This window comes from Desmodus rotundus, chromosome 1 (genome assembly GCF_022682495.2).
Source record: "Desmodus rotundus isolate HL8 chromosome 1, HLdesRot8A.1, whole genome shotgun sequence".
Taxonomy (NCBI): domain Eukaryota; kingdom Metazoa; phylum Chordata; class Mammalia; order Chiroptera; family Phyllostomidae; genus Desmodus; species Desmodus rotundus.
Genome location: NC_071387.1, coordinates 177114165 through 177133038, shown reverse-complemented (window position 1 = coordinate 177133038; position 18874 = coordinate 177114165). Strand labels below are relative to the sequence as shown.

At 39.2% G+C, this 18874-nt stretch overlaps 1 protein-coding gene across 14 annotated transcripts in view; it reads right to left on the bottom strand.

Moving 5' to 3' along the window:
* PDE4D (phosphodiesterase 4D) overlaps positions 1–18874 on the bottom strand; it is a 1245374-nt gene that overhangs the window by 315055 nt on the left and 911445 nt on the right. For 2 of the 14 annotated variants that reach the window (XM_045186268.2, XM_045186270.2), the window contains exon 1: positions 4187–4500. The exons of the other annotated variants lie outside the window; for them this stretch is intronic. In XM_045186268.2, the coding sequence (XP_045042203.1) occupies positions 4187–4275 (89 nt within the window). In that variant the 5' untranslated portion in view covers positions 4276–4500. Of the gene's footprint in view, positions 1–4186; positions 4501–18874 lie in introns of those variants that run through there. 14 annotated transcript variants of the gene reach the window in all.

Below are 18874 nucleotides of genomic sequence, written 5' to 3'. Positions count from 1 at the left end.
GTTACCATATCACATCTGTTACATCTGAAAAGCTTTAAAAAATGCTATGCAATAGGAGGTACTAATGTGGTACTTAGAAAATTACGTCCTATTGTATTAATTTATTGTTGGCACTCATTTCCCTAAGGCTTGGGCTAGAGCCAGCATTTTCTAGTGGGTTTGTGAGGTCTGACTGTCACTGATAAGCTAGTACCCAGTTTTTGGTAGTAACAAAGAACAGCTTAGAGGCCCTATTTCCTATGGTCCCTGGTCATATATTATAAAATCTCCAGGTCAAAGTTGGAGATTTGAGCATAACTTTCTAAGAGCATAGGAGATGATTTAAGGTTATGCAGGGGTTTGTTTTAGCAAATATTGCTTTATCTTTCCATGGCCTGAATGTCACTTGGTCTTTTGTTTCTATATCTGATTGCTAATCCTCCTTTCTACTGATTAGTCTATTTCACATTTTAAAAATTTACTTACTAGCCCTTCTACAAGAGGTTTGCTCAAATGAGTTTAATTAATCATCTACGTGGCAACTTTGTTGAAATGCTGGGAGAGGGAAAGATGTTGAAACTATTGGCAAAAATGAGATTTGGAGATTTTCTAAGGATTTCATGCCCCTTGTTAGGGTAAGAGGCAGAAACTAGAGCATGCTTTCTGCTATTGGTCTGTGGAATGCTACTGGAATCATCTGTCATGCCCTCCAACGTGCCTTGGCTGATTTTCTCTTCTGTCTGCATGGTATCCACCCCAGAGTCACCACAAAAAATGTTCCTCTTAACATCCCTTTCAAAGAAGGCAGAAAGCAGAAAATATTGTTCTGGTTTGGAAGACAAGACCTTGCTAGAAGAGTAGCTTTCTATTTAAAGTGTCCTCAAACGTCACTGTAATTTTGAACAGTAACGTGTAAAAAACAAGATGTCCTAGCATTCCTTCGGGGAGCTGTCAGAGAACATCAGCCCGTCACGTCTCGGCTCCTCGCCCTGTGCTTCCCAGGTCATTTCCCCCCCAGATTTTTTAAAGATACTATGCTTAAGCCTCCAACATAAATTCACTCACATTGTTTGATTAAATCCAACGTGAGCAAATCATTTCCCTGTCTTTCTCCTTTAAACAGATGTGAAAGGTGCAGCTCTAAAATAATGGTTGGCATTCATTCTAGGCCCACAGAGAAACATTAGCCTTTTTATTATGTAATTCTCTCTCTCTCTCTCTCTTTCTCTTCATAAAATCAAACATGGCTTCTTAATAAGCTACATATTACTCATTTCATTTTTTCTAAAATTTATTTTACCCACAAAACACAAAAATTTGTCACCACTGAAAAACTTTCAAGTCAATTTTAAGCATTGTATAACTGTCCAATATGAATATTTCTCAGGGATCAATACTCATCAAATGTACATTATTTGACATTCCTTTAACAAATCGGACAATTTAATTGAATATCAAATCTTACAGACTTGGCTTTCCTTTATTCTGAATGCTACAAGGGGGTGAAAATAATGCCAAAGGAAAAAAATATTCCAGCTTAAAGTTAAGTATATCACCAGTATCTTTCATTAATATCCATTCAATCTTCAAATAAAAATATGACACTGTACTAGACACACTTGAGGATTTTATAATGTGTAAAATATTGTTCATAAACAATCTTATAAAGGAGAAATGCAATAGAGAAATGTTGGCTAATGCCCCATTAGTTCAGTTGCTTCAATAACTGAATCATTTCCAAAGCTTCTCAAAGGTCAAGAAAACTTTAAGCTACTTCCATGTTTCAAGGATCTTGTATGTTAATAAAGAAATGAAGAAATGCAAAAACAAGGCTGGAAAATTGTAGATATTTTAAATGCTTACATTAAATAATGTAACACTTTTAACCCCAGGAAGGCTAAGCAATGAAGTTGGGCCATTCAGAAGATAACTGCAGAATTTAAGTGTGTGTGTGTGAATACATCTGTGTGTGTGGACACACACACACACACACACACATATTGACTCACGGTGAGCGGTACAGTCTGTTCAAAGTTTAAAGCTGTGTGATAAACATCCTTTATCATTATTATTGTCAGTGGTATTGTCAGTGCAGTGCTGTGGTAAATGTATGACCTCTCTTTGCACACTGAGAAACCCTGGAAAATGTGAGGCCGCAGTGAGCTACTGCCCTCCTAACCTCCTAACCTTCCACTGGACTCTCAGCCTATGATATCAACCCTGATCACATGAACCAGTTGACTTTGTGACAAAATGGGTGATACCAATGAAGAGAACGCAGCAAGACGCTTCATCAAATACGCATTAACGGCACTCTTGCTGCATGTTCAGTGAGCCTCTGGCCTCAGACATTTTACAGTTCAAGGGGAGACACAAAATGGGACCCACAAAACAGTGAAGACAGTACATCTGCATAATTGCCACATGGGCAATTAACATGCAAATTAAAACCAAATGAATGAAGGACAAAGATATAAAGGAGACTGGCCCATGGTGGCTATTCAGGAGGTCATCCTCACCTCTTAAAGCTGTGGAAGAGGCTTGTTAAAACTACAAACACAGGGCATTTAAATGTATGAAAAACTCATCCTCAGACATCCAGGGCTTGTTGTATTTTGGATGGGATCAGAACTTGACCGAAGGAAAATAGCTTTGCTAGACCAGAAATGCAAGTCCCGTAATACATCTGCAATACAGTAGACCTTAAACCCTGCATTGCTTGAGATTTCTAAAACCCTTAGCCCAACCTGCCACTGCTTTCCTTCTACTCAGCAGTCAGATATTCATGGCACTTAGGAAAATCAGATCTCGGCGCTGAGGAGAGTCAGAAGCCAGCACCTACTTACTGGGCACACACACAGCGAAGCTTACAAATCTCTCATGAGCACACAGCATAGTGCGTAAGCATGGGGTTGCAAATAATAATCGTAACCCATGAGTTCAGTAGAATGCACAGCATTTAGTAGGCATACAATTTCTAATGATAAACCATATCGATAACTGTAACATACTAACATAATAAACACAAATGGTATTTATCTTGCTTTGAAATGAAAATTAAAAAGGTACTACTTACCTTTTTTAGCTGCCAACTTTTACTTATCCCTTGTCAAAGTTTGATTAGGCCCTGTTACTAGAGAAGTGTGCGATCTGATTTTTCTGATTTTATAGTTCCTTAAAAAAATTCCAAGGGCACTATCTTCCCTACTGTCTAAAGCAAATAATAATTCTCATGAATTATTGTTATCCAAATTTTGAATGTTTTCTATGCAAGTAAATCAAAACACATTTTGATCCAAATTTAATGCACCTGTCTATATAAGCCTGGTAGTTTCCAGATATGTTGCATTTGGTCTACATAGGAAAGACCTTATTCTTGAGATTTTCCAAACACTTTCACCTCTGTTTGCTCTTGCTGAAATAACTTTCAGTGCTATAGACTAACCAATTAGAAACACAAAATGTGTGAGGGGTCAATCTTTTCCTTGTAAACATCTACAATACTAAAGCAAAGAAAGAAATCAAAGAATTTTCTCAGTGTCTTCCTCTTTTTCTAGTTATTTGGTTAAAATAAGCTAACTTGGATGTAAAACAAAGGTGCAACTGACAATTAACTGAGGTCATGAGGTTAAGATTTTTCATGATTTTAATAGAAATCTTTAGAAACAAAAAAATTAACAAAGTATTTATTTTGCTTTCATAGTGTCTAATCCCAGACAATATTAAAACTCTGAATATCACCTACACCACAGAGATAATTTCCATTTTTTTTGAAACACTTATAAACAACACTTAGTATTTGTCGTGGTGGTTGCTTATTTGTTTAAGCAAACAAGAATCTTTCCCTGACTCTCAAAGGGTTAACTGAAAGTTAGCGTGACCAATTTTGGCTATATGAAGTTGATTAAGCATGCTAATACACTTGTTTTCCAGATGACAGTAATAGGAATACTTTTTTAAAGCTCCCATTTAACCCTTGAAAACAGCTTTTAGAGTTAGCCAACTTCCTTCTACTTCACGTTTCCACGTACCCCTGAGTATTTTAAGGTTCACATCTTCTTAACTCATATTTCTTATACTGCCAATTTAACACACGTTAGAAGTCGAAAAAAATCAAGACAAGGCAAAAGCTTGTTTGCAGGGATCCTACAGCTACAGTGGATGACAAAATTTTTTTTTCCCAGTTGCAAAAAGAAAGAGCTGATACCTGTAGGACTTTGAGAAACGCAATCTTGATTTAGCTCTTGGAGATGGTCCTAGCACTGTGGCTCCCTGAAGGTCCCAAACAAAAGCCATTGGTAAAAGAGGTGCCAGGATCGCTGGAAACAGTGGCGAGTCAGAGCTGGTGCAGGGCCCCCGGGCTGGAGGGCCCCACACCGAGCAGCAGGCACTGGTGGCTGCCGGAGGGCATTTCCTCTGTGTGGTGGTATGCACCGACAGCGAGGTGCCGGGTTGGCTGAAGCAGGGCTGGAAAGGATGGCCAGGACTTCCTGCTGCGTGACACTTGCCCTTTGCGACAGAGCTTGCTTCACTAAGACCTTATCTCATTAATAACGTGAGTAACACTCCCTCGCAAATTTGTTTTTAAATTTAGCCCTGACTAAACAGCAGAGTCACATGCCACTCCTGAAAAGCACAATACTCACACTGTGAAAAGTATGACTGAAGTGGGCGAACCTTTTATATCAAGTGGGAAGTTAAAAAAAGAAGTAAACTTTGTTAAAAAAAAAAAAGTATGTGTCTATGACTGAAAAATTCCACAAAGTTTACTAAATTTTACACAATTGGCTGCCAAGTATCATTTTCTTTATTTCAACTTCTCTTAGTAATAGGGTGAACATCATTCCTTCCACGAGGATTTAATCATCTCCAAATACCAGCACCTTCTTGCAAGTCAGTGTGGAAAGAAAACAGGCAGATCGCTTTCAAAGCCTTTGGCAGCTTTTCCCGCAAGGAGATACTGTCACCTTGGGGAGCGAGTCATAACGCACGACTTCGACCAGGCAGACCGATTCTCCGGTCCGTTTTCTATTCCCTAGAAACACTTCTCAACTCTCTGAGAAATCCCTTAAAACACCTTTCTTTCAAATTAAATAAATTGGTGAAAGCCAAAGAGGGTCTCTCACACGGTTCGTGAATCCGGCACATTTCAGGAAGGCACATATTTCAGGATATTGTACCCAGGAGTCAAAGGACCCCGAGGCCGTCAGCAGTCCTCACCACCGCCTGGTATTTAATGTTAACAACGCGGCACAACCCCATCCGTCCCTGTCCGAACGCTGCCCCGCCAGTGACCTCAACTGTAAACCAAGGCAGAGCTCCACTTCTCTGGGATAAGATTAGAGAGGCTTGCAGTGCCCGAGAGGGAATTTAACCCGCTCTGAACTGGACAAAATTGATCAATAGTTGAGCTTAGTGGTCATCACTCTGCGTGCCAAATTTTGAGCCCTCTACAGTACAATCTAACTCTTATGTTCATAAGGGGTCCAAAATATTCATTTAGTCTCGTAAAAGCTCATCATTAAAGATGACCCTCATTTTCACAACAGTGTCCAGCGCACCAGGGGTTTTTGAGAACACCACAGGTTCCATGTCAGCTTTCGGAATGAGTAATAGAAAACATTTTTACAGTTTCACCTCTTTGTTATCTGACAGATGGGCTAATAGAGCGGGTGAGTGACAGCTGACTGAGCAGCAGCAACCTTGGGGAGCCAAGAGTTCAAAAATAAACACGCTGTCTCCAAATCAACTGGCAATCTTGTAATGCTTCACAAATTATACCTTTATGTGTTTGTATATGAGTCCACACTTCACAGGGGCAAATTGGTGGTAACTTTCCTGGGGATCTTTAAGGAGGACTGGCGAGGGTGTCCATACCTATACCAGCCTACCCATCTCGGTGTATGAAATTCCACTACTATCATTTTGCTCCTTTATGCTAGCACAAATAACACCCCTTTTTTATTACAAAATCTTTAATTACAAAACCATAAGAATGTAATTCTGTAACATAACACTATCGCACTTAAGCATGCCATATGACATTTTAGGTGAAATGTTCAAATTAATACTCTAAAGTATGACACCCATAATATTACCCTACCAACCACCCTCAAGCAGGCGTTAACTTCTGCTGGACCCTGCATTTAATTTTCATCTCAGGACAGCCCTTAGGAAATCAAACATTCCTGGCTGAGCTGACACAGAGCTGAGCAACTTGGCGTTTAGCTGAATGGCTTCATCTGAGACTGAAGTCGGGCAGTGTGAGAGAACAGGGAGCCTGGGTGAGGAGGGGGATGGCCCTTAGAGCTGGCAGGGCAGGGTGGGCTGGTGTGGGGGGAGGGGGGAGGGGAACACAAACATGAGCCAGAGAGCAGGAGGGAAGGTGGTGGCAAAGATTTACTTCTTTCACATTCCATGCATCACAAAACTCATTTTATCTGGTGTCATTTCAAACTTTGTAGGTGAAACAGCACAACCAGCTTATGAAAGTGAAAGCTGCAGCCCATACATACAGCTGTGGAAGCAGAAAAATATTACTTGCATTGCTATCCCCGTTACACTCCTTAGGGAGAGACGGGCCCTATCTTCCCATGCAGGCTAAAGCCAGCAACAGGTGTTTTGACTAATACTGGTCTTTTTCTCCGTACCAACTGACACTGCTATAAGAACACCCTGTTAGTTGATATGTAATTGATAAACTGTAAGGGCATAATAATCATGCAGAATGAAGATACTACAGAGTGCCTAACTTCTTCTAAAAGAAATGTGCATTGAAGAAGATGCCAAAGTGTCTTTTACACTATTGCCAAAACATTTATTTTTCTCCCCCTACCCTCTTGAAAGCAGACATCTAGAACAGTCAAGAAAATAAAAACAATGAAAGTATAAATGTGAAATTATATCCAGGAAAATGGAATCTTTGCTCCTTTTTCCTAATGTGAAATTAGATAAAGCCACATGAAGTATCTTCCAATGCTTATATAATTTTTTCCTTAAATCATTACTTACCGCCTCCTTCCCATTTCTTCTGCCCAGTTACGCATAATCCCCCTTAGGTTACAAGGCCTCAGCAAGGTCACAGAAATAAGCTACTTATTTCTGAGATTAATGACAAGCAAAGTTAAACCTTGATTTCAAGTATAGATACCGATACAGAGGTAGGCAAAGTAGGTTAATAATAATCAAGAATATAATAATAATAAACAAACAATAATACAAGAATAAGCCCTGTGTTTTGCATACTCACAACTGTAAGCCTACTTTGCCCCCCCATCCCTGTATTATTCTGGGGGACTGGCTAGTACCTCATAGACTTGAGAATTTAGACAGTTGAAAAAAATAAAAATAAATGAACACATTTGCTAGGATGAACCTTTGCTGTCATCTGTGTTTCAGACAGCTGGTTATAACTTTCACTTCACATACTAAAAGATAGAAAAGAAAATGAGGCAAAACCCTTTTGAACATTTTAATGTGTCACATGTTAAGCATTTACTTTCCAGGAGAATTTTTAGTGAAAGCATGACTAACGGGCAATGAGAGAGTTCCGTCCCCAAGCTCATTCTTCTGTTTTATGCTGGAAACTTATATCCTAGGGAGAACGAGACCCTGAAATTTGAACTTTGCTTCCACCCAGTTGGTACCCACATAATTCTTAACCTCCCTAAAACTCAACAAGATGCCCCTTCCTATCAATAACTTAGATGTTATGTTCTGCAAAACTCTAAATAAGTCATCTTTCTCTGCTTCTTGAATAGTTCTGAGATTTTGGTTCCAAGATTTTAGATGTTACAAATGGCAAATTTGGTGTTTGCTACCTGACACAGAAACTCAGAATTTTCTTTATAGAAGATAGCTACTATCATTTAAATGGAAAATCCCAAATTTAAAAGTGGAAGAATTTAAATCCACATAGGCATTTACTTACAAGCCAAGTGACCGTTTGACAGGTGGAGGGGGAAGGTTTGAGCTGAACTTGAGAGAAACGAAGTTACGTCAGGGGAGTTGCATTATGTCGAAATACATTGCCCCAGGAAACCAGGGCAGGCAGAGATACGGGTCCAGGATAATGTTGTCTTTTGAAATAGTCACCAGTTGCAGCAGAAGTTAACGCAGAAGCAAACAACTTCATTTCACTTTTATTTATTATCTACCTCTGATAAGTTTCCTTATAATAATTCAATTTTAAGGGTAATCTGTTGCAAAAGAGTGTGTTGAAAGAAAATTTTACAATTGGATTTGTGCACTGCTGAAAGCTGGTATCCATCCAGTATAAGTAATTGTGGTTTAAGCAAGGTTTCTTTTATTAATTAGATTAATGAATTATTATAATCAACTATCAATTATTACTCCAAATGGAAACGCTGCAAAATAATGGTAGAGCTTTCTTTGAATTACTTCCAAATAGTCATTGTCAATCTTACATGTTTCTACTTGATTTAGAGGTCAATCTTTCATGTTCTGAAAGAGGACAATTATTAATTAATGGTACTTTGTAGCCTTAAGAGTGCTAGGAAAGCATTCTCTCTGCTTCAAGCTGCTACAGATTCATCCTTTATTCATACGTGTCCCAGGACACAACAGAAATTAAACATAACAGAAGAGCTAAAATTATTAAGTCAACAGGATAAGACAAATGACAAGAGGCATGATTAATATAAGAACAAAAGATAAATAGAGCTGTGGATTGTGAATCAAAATGCTTTACTATGCACTTAAGGTAACCATCTAAATTAGAGTATGTTTAAAAATGTTTTAGCAATCTGGATGATAATTAAGTCAAGCCCTTTCTATCCAGGAAGGTACTAAGTTCCTTCTAAATACGTGGATAAATGGTATTAAAGGAAAGAATTCAAGGAGGAAGAAACGGGGGAGAAGGGAAACTAGTTTATGTTTATTCAGCATCTACTAAATAATTGACAAAGCCCTAGGTGGTTTTTAAGTACTCAACAAGAACTATTTCTAGAGTCAAATTATTTAAAATTTTGAAATTAATACAGGCCAATCACTTGAAAAAAAAAGAACTAAACATGATATTATAAAATGTGTATAAAAATGTTCTGGGTTAGTAATTGTCTGATTTTCTGCATATGAATATTTTGAAAGTCAGAAAAATTATTTCTTGTTAATATTATACTCATTAATGAAGACTGAAAAAAAATTGTCCTTAACTACTAATTGGTGAGTAAAATAGTAAATACAGAATTTCATCTTGAAAGTCACTTTCTCCAGGAAGCCTTCCCTGCTTTCCCTTACTGGGGGATGTCTCCACAGCACCTGTACTTCTGTCACTGGCAGTACATTTGCAGTTATTTTTTTAATATCTGGCTTCCCTGATAGACCTAAACATCATTAGGGCGTAGATCACGCCTGCTTTCTCACTGGATCCCCAGTGCCTAGAAAACGGCCTGGGAAAGTCAGTCACAAAATGTTTGTTTAATGAATGAGCAAACCAGCAATCTCCTGGCTACTTGAAAATAAGACACATCACCTACATTATATTCTTTTATGTTCCTGATTAGGAGCAAAAAAATTCACCCTGGGTAATTTAGGTAAAACTTACTTATTTTCTCTTTCTTTAGATGTTCTCTCTGACAAAGCCATGATTGTAGCAATCAATCAACCATTAAAACCAGAAAATCCACTGTCATTCTTATGACCAAATGAGTTATAGGCCTGTCCCAGAATAATTTTGTCGTTGTTACTGTTTTTTTTGTTTTGTTTTAATGAACGAGCATTGGGAAACTAAATATTCAGGGCAGCCTGGTAGAGGGGATTAGGGGAATGGTGGTGTCATTAACTTGCCGTGTGACCTTGCGCACTGTTGCCTGACCTTGCTAGGTTTCACTCTTATACAAATTAGAAGGGTACTTCATGTGAAAGCACTGTGAAAATGCCATACAAGATGTTGGGTAGCGCTACTGATAATGTTTGTAAGCTTTTTGGGGAACTAGGAAAGCTATTTTTATATTGTTGGAAACATTTCCAGTTTTAAAAATTGTCCTCTAAAATGGGTCACCTCATGAGCACGGTAAACAGGCATACCATTTCACTGGTTTCAAAAAGGGTTTCAGCCCTGGCCAGAGTGGCTCAGTTGGTTGGAGCATCCTTCTGTAGACCAAAAGGTCTTGGGTTCAACTCCCGGTCAGGGCCCATACCTAGGTTGCAGGTTCTATCCCTGGTTGGGGCACGTAGGGGAAAGCAACCAATTGATGTTTCTCTCTCACATCGATGGTTCTCTCCCTCTTTCTTCCTCTCTCTAAAAGTAATGAAAACTTTGTCCTCAGGTGAGGATTAAAAAAAGGGTATTAATGAGTCTGACTCATAGATGGAGAGCCGGTTGACAGCTGTGGGTAGAGAGAGCTGGGGATGGGTAGAGGGATTGAGCAAAAAAAAAAAGAAAAAGAAGTCATGGACACCAGCATGGTCACTGTGGTGAGAGGCGGGGGTGGAGGTTGAAGAGGGCATAGAGGGGGTAAGTGCTGATGGGAAACATGTTCATAAAAAAGACACCAGAAAAGAAGAATATTTCTGACAAAATTAACACATTAATAATGTATAAAAACAACTACATTTTGAATTTTTTCATATGTAATTATAAAACTAATTTTGACCAGTATGATAGCTTGGGTGTAAATAAATTCAGAACAGAACACTCTGAAAACAAAAATAAAATAAACAATCAAAAATTTCCGAATTTTAGATGAATACTATTTATGCTTAGCCAGTGCAAAAGGCTCAGAAATAATACATTCAGCACAATCAAACCGCAAGGGAGCCCATCTACACATAGAAGGCTGTATAGGCAATGGAGAATCTGACGGTTAACACCGCTTCTCACGCCTGACTTTCAGAAGGCCTAGTCACTTTCAGCAGAAATGATTGAATGTCCTTGATATGAGTTCCCATGAATTTCTAATTGTTACTTTGAATAAATATTGAAACAAGTTGCTTTTTAAAATTTTGTATGTTATCGCTCATGCCTTTAAGCTAATGGCTCTTCAGAAGGGAACACTTCAATGGGGAAAACTCTGGGCAGTTTCTATTACTAACTTGATGTTACAGGAATAACTATTAAAACAAGAAAACATTAAAAGAGGGTATCAATATCTGGTTTTGATGAATACTTTTTTTCTTTATTTGGAATCTTTTTATTTTAAGTGTATAAGGACAGAATATTAAGCTGTTGTGTTTTAAAGGCTAAATCCTATAACAAAATCCTAGTGTTTTACTTGCAGCATGAAACTTCTATTGGTTCTGTGTGCTAGAACTAAAATAAAAACAAATAAACAAACAAATAAATAAATGGCAAGGAATTCTACTAAAATTGTTCAAAATCCTAGGTTTCACCCAAATATAGAAACATTTCTATTTATTTTTTGGAAAGTTACAGGATCCTGAAGACAGGTTGTTTTAAGTGAAAAAGCACTTGCCACCCTGGCTCCAACCCATGCTACCCTCATTGTTGACCAACCACGCACCAAATAAGGACACAAATGGCCTCTTTCAGCTTTTAGAACTATGTTAACAAACAAGGAAAAGCAATGATGAAATTACCAGGCTGAAAAACCAAATCGCTCCCTTGGGAGGAAAAAAAAGACCCCAAATACCAAGAATCTCTAAATAACAACAATCTCTTGCGTTCAACTTTGGCACTGTGACTTTTTTCCATGACAGTGTTCAATATCTCGCTAAATCCGGACAGTCATTTATCAGAGCCAACATTCACTAACTTTCCCATTTCTGGGCACTTATCGCTGACCCGTGACGCACAGGTCCCCTTTCTCCCTCTGACGGTATCTGGGCTTTGACTGAGCTTGTGAAGCAAACATCGCCGCAAGGTCAGGTACTATTCCAATTCCTTATTTTTATTAGAATGGTATCGATGACTTACTTGGTATTTATGATAAGGGCTTAACATATATGTTATGTTATCCTTACAGTAATCTATCTATGAGTTTGGTCTTGTTTTCATTCTACGGTACAGCTCAGGGCATGGAGGCTTAGAAAGGTGAAGTAACTTGCTCCTGTAATCATACAGCCTATGACCGGCAGATCTGAGATGCAAATTGAAGTCCCTTGGATTATAAAACATATCCTCCTAACCAATATATGTCTAGATCATACGTGAGTGAAGGAATAAATGAAGAAGGCCTCTTTCTTTGGAGTTGTTGTGGAGGAAATTTCAACTTTGCACAGGAGGAATGGGTAGCAGGTAAAAAAGCTGCATAATCTTCGTTCACCTTAACCAGTTCTCAGGCACACATTATTATTGCCATTTCACAGACAGAACATCTGAGGCTTGGGGAGGTTAGGTAACTTGGCTGATACTACAAAACTGACAAATGGTGGAGATGCGAGTCCAAGTCAGTTTTGCCTGGCTTGAATCTTGTCCCCATTGTAGCTAGCTTACCCACGCTCCTTAAATTCCTGTTGTAGGAACAAGATTAGTCTATTGCTCTGGGAGGCACTGAAGCTGTGGTGGAGGCTGAATGGCTCAACTGTGATAATTAGAGAGCTACTGAGGCGGAGACAGGGAGGAGGCCTGGCAGAGTACGGGAAGGCTTGGGGAAAACTGGCAGTGTCAGCCTTTGCATGTCCTGTGCACGGCTCTGCGTTTTTCCTGTGTATATTTTACACAGAAGAGGAGTATTAACACTCCTGGATCCATCCAACCAATGGCAGCAATTACTGAGGGCTAAAATAGAAACCTGGGCATTTGAGTAACAGTGAAAGAAAACGGAGTTTATGTTAGTTACATGTTTTTGGTTTCTAACAGGACGAGTATTAATGTAAGGCACCATTTTCTAGCTATCCCTCAAAACCACCTAAGACATGTGTAACAGACACAGCTAGGACATTGATCTAAGGCAGTAGGGCAGTTCTGGCTCTTGCTTTCACTGCCATCACAAGTTTCACTTCTATTGGTTCCAAGGAGGTAAGTGACTTTCCCAAGCTTGGTAGGTGGTAAATAATGTGGCCTTAAGACTCTAACTTACCTCTAAATTTTAGAGAATACAACATTTCTAAGTTAGGGACTTCCTTTACTAAATGTATTGCCTTTAAAATGCAGATGTCAGGGTTGGGGGGAAGGAATGGAAAGGGTTGACAAGGAACATGTAGAAAGGACCCATGGACAAAGCCGAAGAGAGGAAGGATGGAGGGTAGGAGGTGGCTGTTGGTGGGGCAAGGGAAAGTGGTGGCGGGAAAATGGAGACAACTGTACTTGAACAACAGTAAAAACATAAAAAATAAAATAAAATGTTCCACTGGGAGGGGGAAGTAAAATCAAATGCAGATGTAAATTTGAGAAGAGATTGTTGTTTTTTTCATTGGTCGGATGACAGCAAGTAAAATAATTGATTTATGGCAAATTTTGATATAAATTGGATGTATTTTAGTTTGATATATAAATTATAGAGGGCTCAAGGGATAGAGTTTACATATGAAAATAAAATAAATTTGCAGACAAGAAACAAAACCATAACTGTGGATTTTTAAGCACTATTGGACACTAGATAATGAAATATTTGGGGCAGGAAGTATTTTTCTAGATATTCTAAAAGTGACCCTAACCAAATAACAACATCCTAAAAGATATGGCCTGTTAAATTAGTTTTCCATACGAAATTTTATTCCATCCTTCTTTTGTCCTCCCTCTCCCTCCCTCCCTCTGTTCCTCCCTTCCTTTTCCCTTCTGCCCTCTGATCCACTCCTAAATATATATTAGGTATCTACTGTGTGCTACGTATTATGTTAGATGCACGCTGATAATCATGGTGAGCCCAGTGTCCAAATGAAGCTTAGAGCTGAATGAGGTGAAAACTGAAACTCCAGGCTTACAAGAAGTGGACTGGGCTCGTGTTTGTAAACATATCAGGGCACAAGGAAAAGGAAGGGTATGCAATACTTACAGAAATGGAAAATTACTTCGGCTCATTTATGAGAAAAAGTATGTGACTAAGAAGAAGGGATTTTTCAGATGACCAACATTTAAACAAGTCAAATGAGATATTTTGAGTAAAACACCTTTTGCAGCCTTTGGCCCAGGGGAAACACCGCTTCTCTGCCAGTCTATTCTTAATATGTTTGACTGGGGTGGGTGCGGGAGAGACACGTTTATACAGAAGTTGTTATTTCATGCCTGGTGCTAAGTGTGGGTCTCAGTCAGGGTTGTGGATACCCAAAGAAGGTGGGGGAGGACCCGGTCCCTCCTCACAGAGACATGCAACTGGGAAGAAAAATCCCACATCGCGAAAACGTCTCTGTAAGATATCCTGGTCAGTGTGTTCTCAATCAAATGTATCAGTAGTGCTCACGACATTAAAACGGACAAGCCGTCCCTTGGCATGTTTCTTTCACAAACCAAGAGGAAAATAAGCATGCCATAAATAGGGCACTCAGCTCTGCAATGGTCGAGAATGAGCTGAACTGCGGACGTCTAAAGCACAAAGTTGACGGGGCATGCAGCACTTGTCTCAGAAACAAAAGTAGAATATGGTTCTTCCCATATCAAAAGCTATTTTTTCACAATGGTATTATGAAAATTTTGAAAAATATATAGAAGTTGAAGGGATTTTTACAGGGAACACGTGTGCATCTACCACTCAGCTTCAGCTACCCTACCAGTCCATTTAGGACACTGTTGCTTAACAGGTGATGATTGCATTGGACTTGAGAAATGAGAACCGTACTGTTATAGTAAGTTCACCTGAATAATATTTATGGGCTGTATATTATGTTGAACCTAAATTACAAGCCCCTCTGTTTTATATTTAGTCTGTTTTAAAGAATGGGCTTCACAGAGGAAAAGACAGTGTGGGTTTTTTTTTCTATGTAATGTCAAGAATATAATAAGTTTGAACTACTAAGTCTTACCAACAAAAATAAGTTAATGATAAAAAGTAAACGTCAAAGATGTGCTCCAAAGTTATGAATGATCAAAATCAATATCCATTTAAGTGATGAAACTGCCAACCATGCGGTTTTATTCCACTTTAGTCGTAGGTAATACGTTTTCTGAATCGTTTCATATGAGATAATTCTTAGTAAATTACGAGCTCAGTCAGGTGGTTAGGAATGTGATGGTTGGGATTATTCCACAGTTACTGGTATTTTATAAAATATCTCATAAAATCTTTAAGTCAGGAGACGCTTCAACAAATAAGAACTTTTGTTATTTTCTATGTGGGTTTTATTTTTTGTTTCCTTTTCTTACATTTTAAAATAAATATCATATAAATGTTAGGCCTAGTTTGTTACAGACAAGAAAGATACTCTGCTTTTGTAATAAATGAAAAAACCATCAATGAATCTATTTTTAACCTACTATTTTTGATGTGCCTACGAAGTCAGCTTACTATCTTCTCAGCAATTTGAGGTGCAGGTCAAGGTCAAAAGACATCCCAAGAGTAACAGAGGAAACCTAATTTTAGTCTTTGTGAAACTAAAGAACTCATACAAATAATTAGCGAACACTCTCAGCTCATGTTTGGAGTTGGATACTTGCACAGGAATGATCAAGGAGGAGCAGGTACTGCAGAGTCACGTCCCACAAGCTGGGACTCTTGGGTACTAGGACTGTGGAGCATCTCAAATTCAGACAATTGTCACATACATAGTTCATACATTGCTGAGATGTTAAGGGGGGGAGAGAGAAGTGCTGGGAAGCCAGAGAAGCATACACTCCATCACAAGCACTTTAACTCTTACACAAGACAGAGCAGTCTGTCCCTCAGTGGTAAGAAGAGCCTGGGCTGGAAAAAAAGCAAACAGAAAGAAGCTAAGTTTTTAAATAGATTTAGAGACCTACGTCAAGCCAGTATGAAAGGAAATACTCGGCTACGAAAAGGGCTAGATGTTGGCACAGCGCCCCCTTGTGAAGAAAGAGCCAAGAGCTTCAACTAACCACAAGGGGTATTTGCTTAGCCTTCATCTTCTGGTGACTGACTTCCAGATCTTGGAGAGGATGCGTATGCGGGTATGGGTGACGCAGAGGTTTGGTGTCCTATTTCTCTATTAAAGGTGTACAGAAATATTCCATGTGGTTGTGCTTCTTAATGGTAATGCTTTAAAAAGAACTTCCCAAAATAGGGAATCAGTCTCTATGTTTGCCCCTGCTACTCCAGAAACTTGCTCGCTCTCCATTTGACAAAAGAAAATTAAAAATTGGAGATTATATTTTTTAAAAACTTTTCAATTCATTTTGAAAAGGTAGAATAATTTGCTTATATCTTGGAGGTATTGTGGGTTCAGTTTCAAACCACCATAATAAAGTGAGTATTGCAATAAAAGTAAGTCATAATCTTTTTGCATTATGGGGAGGGTCTTGCCTTCAACTTATAAAAAATGCAACATCTGTGAGGCACAATAAAGTGAAGTGCAATAAAAGGAAGTATGACTGTAAAATGTTAGCATGCTTATGAGTGCCATTTGAAAATGTATTAGTCACCTGAAACTTCACAGGACAGCCACTGATAGAAATAGTACCATTTCAGTAATGTGAGAACTGGGAGCATTTTTATGTGCTTGAATTAGCTCTTTAATTAGAATAAAAATCTTATTCATGTAAATGATTCTACTGATTTACAATTATCTGGCTAACTGCTCAGCAGGAAAAATCAAATTCTGGAGGCTTCCTGCAAAGCGGAAATTACTCCGGAATGTGATATAACATAGGCAAGAAGAGTTGTGCTTTATCTGATAATCTGACTCAAAATGTAACAGACAGTGATTTGTTTTCACATTCAGTCAAATGGTTGATTGGAAGTTAGTACAGTCTGCACTTTGCCTGTTACTGGGTCATACAAAACACACTCTGAACCCTGAGCCAGGTAAGTGAAAAGTATGGATGAACCCAAACCATTATTAAAAAGCACTGACAACATCAAAGGATGGCTTGGGGTGGTGCTCCATAATCCTCTCCGTTTTTTCCAAAGTGACCCCAAATAAATATATAGGGAAAGTTAACACAGCGTGCTTTCTATACAAATGCAGTCAAGACAAGTCCCCAAGGTCTCCTTGCTTGCAATCAAATTGTCATCACTACTCAAGCTACTACTCTCTAGATACTCTGCTACGCTCACTACTAAAAGCTCAGGCTGTTCATTGGTAAGCATCTTTGAGGTGATATGGAAAAGAGAATAGGTTTTGTATTCAGATCTGGTGCAAAGGGCTTTCACATAGGCTTGTCCCTCCCAGTTATACTTCTATCCCGACATTTTCCCTGATTTCCAAGACAGTATATCCACTCGCTTCCTGAATGTTGACATTTGCATGTTTAATTCTCTTAGGTTGAATTCCTCCCAGGCAGACCCTGCAAAGTCCTGGTGTGGGCACTTCATCTGGAGTGGAGGCAGGGAGGTAAGTGTAGGAAGTTAGGAGTTCACTGTATAGGAAGGGAGAAAAAGTCAATATGAGCAAATGAACTTAGTCTTCCTGGGAACCCTTTGAGGGACCATATACACATGCCTCAGATTGTCTCACTGACACATGAGGAACATGGGGTGTCCTTCTGGCTTACCCTGACATGGTCTAGGAAACCCCCTTTTACTGGAAAAAGCCCCCAGGTGCCTGAGATGAGAGACTGAACACACAGGCACTGCCCACCAAAGTTGCAGATGAACCCTGGGGTGGGTCAAGGGGAAATGGGATGGAGCTCAAAGCATTTGCCATGAATAGGCCTCTCAAACTTAAGGTGCCCCATCTGAATTTTTGGTTCTATCCCTGTCACCTCACCGCTAAACCTACTCTTCCCTCAACTTTCCCCAATTCAGCAAATAAAAACTTAAGTTTCTAATTTTTTTCAGGCCAAAATCCTTGAATCATCTCTGACTCATTTCTTCCCCCCCCCCCCTTATCCTATGTGAAAATTCATCATCAAATTCTGTCAACTATGCTTTCAAATTTTAGCCAGAGTCTGGTCACTTCTCTCGAGGACCTCCTCTGCCACAGCCCCCGTCCAGGTCACCAGTGTTTCTCGCTCAGTCTATTGCAGTGACTTCTTAGCCATTTTTCTTTCCACTCTTGCTCCAAGTCTGCTTTTCACAGAATACTCAGAATGATCCTTTGAAAATGTATGCCATCTCTCTGTTCAAAACCCTCTACTAGTTTTCCTCTTCACTTGGGATAAATCCAAACTCTTTACTAAGGCTTTCAAAAGCCCTTGCCTCTCTCCCTGGCCCATTTTACTTCTCCTCTCCCCTTTGACTTCTTGGTTCCACCCCTACTGGTCTTCTTCCTGTTCTTTGAATGCAATGTACCGGCTCCTACCCCAGGACCTTTGCACTTGCTACTTCCCCTTCCTGGAATGCTCTTCCTTCAGATATTGGCATGGTCCTTTCATTTTGCTAAGGTTAACACGTCAGTTTAATATGGAGGACTACCTGTTCTGACTATTCAATCTAAAATAGCACTGCTATCATTCTATTTCTTTATTCTGCATTATTCTTCTTCAGAAAACTTATCATGACATACAATATATTTTGTATATTTGTGTATTTTACATTGTCTATCCCCTCCCACCCCCCACCCCCAACCACCACATACACCATATACAAATGAAGTTCCATTAGAACAGAGACAGGGATTTCTTTGTTCATTGTTGTTTACTAGTAACTAGAATAGGTCCTGTTAGTGGTAGAGGTTCAATATCTATTTGCTAAGTGGATGAATTAATGGGTTTGACAGCCATATGAGGTAAATATTGATACTCATTAATCAAAGGTTTACTACACACTGTGGCTGGTATTGTCCAATAACAAGTGTAAGCAGCTGCTGCTCTTCAGAAGCACGCTATGCCCATACATGAGGAGACAAGGAACGCACTGGAGCTCGGAGGGAGATTACTGTGAACAGCGGGAATAGGGAGGAGGTAGAAAAGGTTTCTATGAGA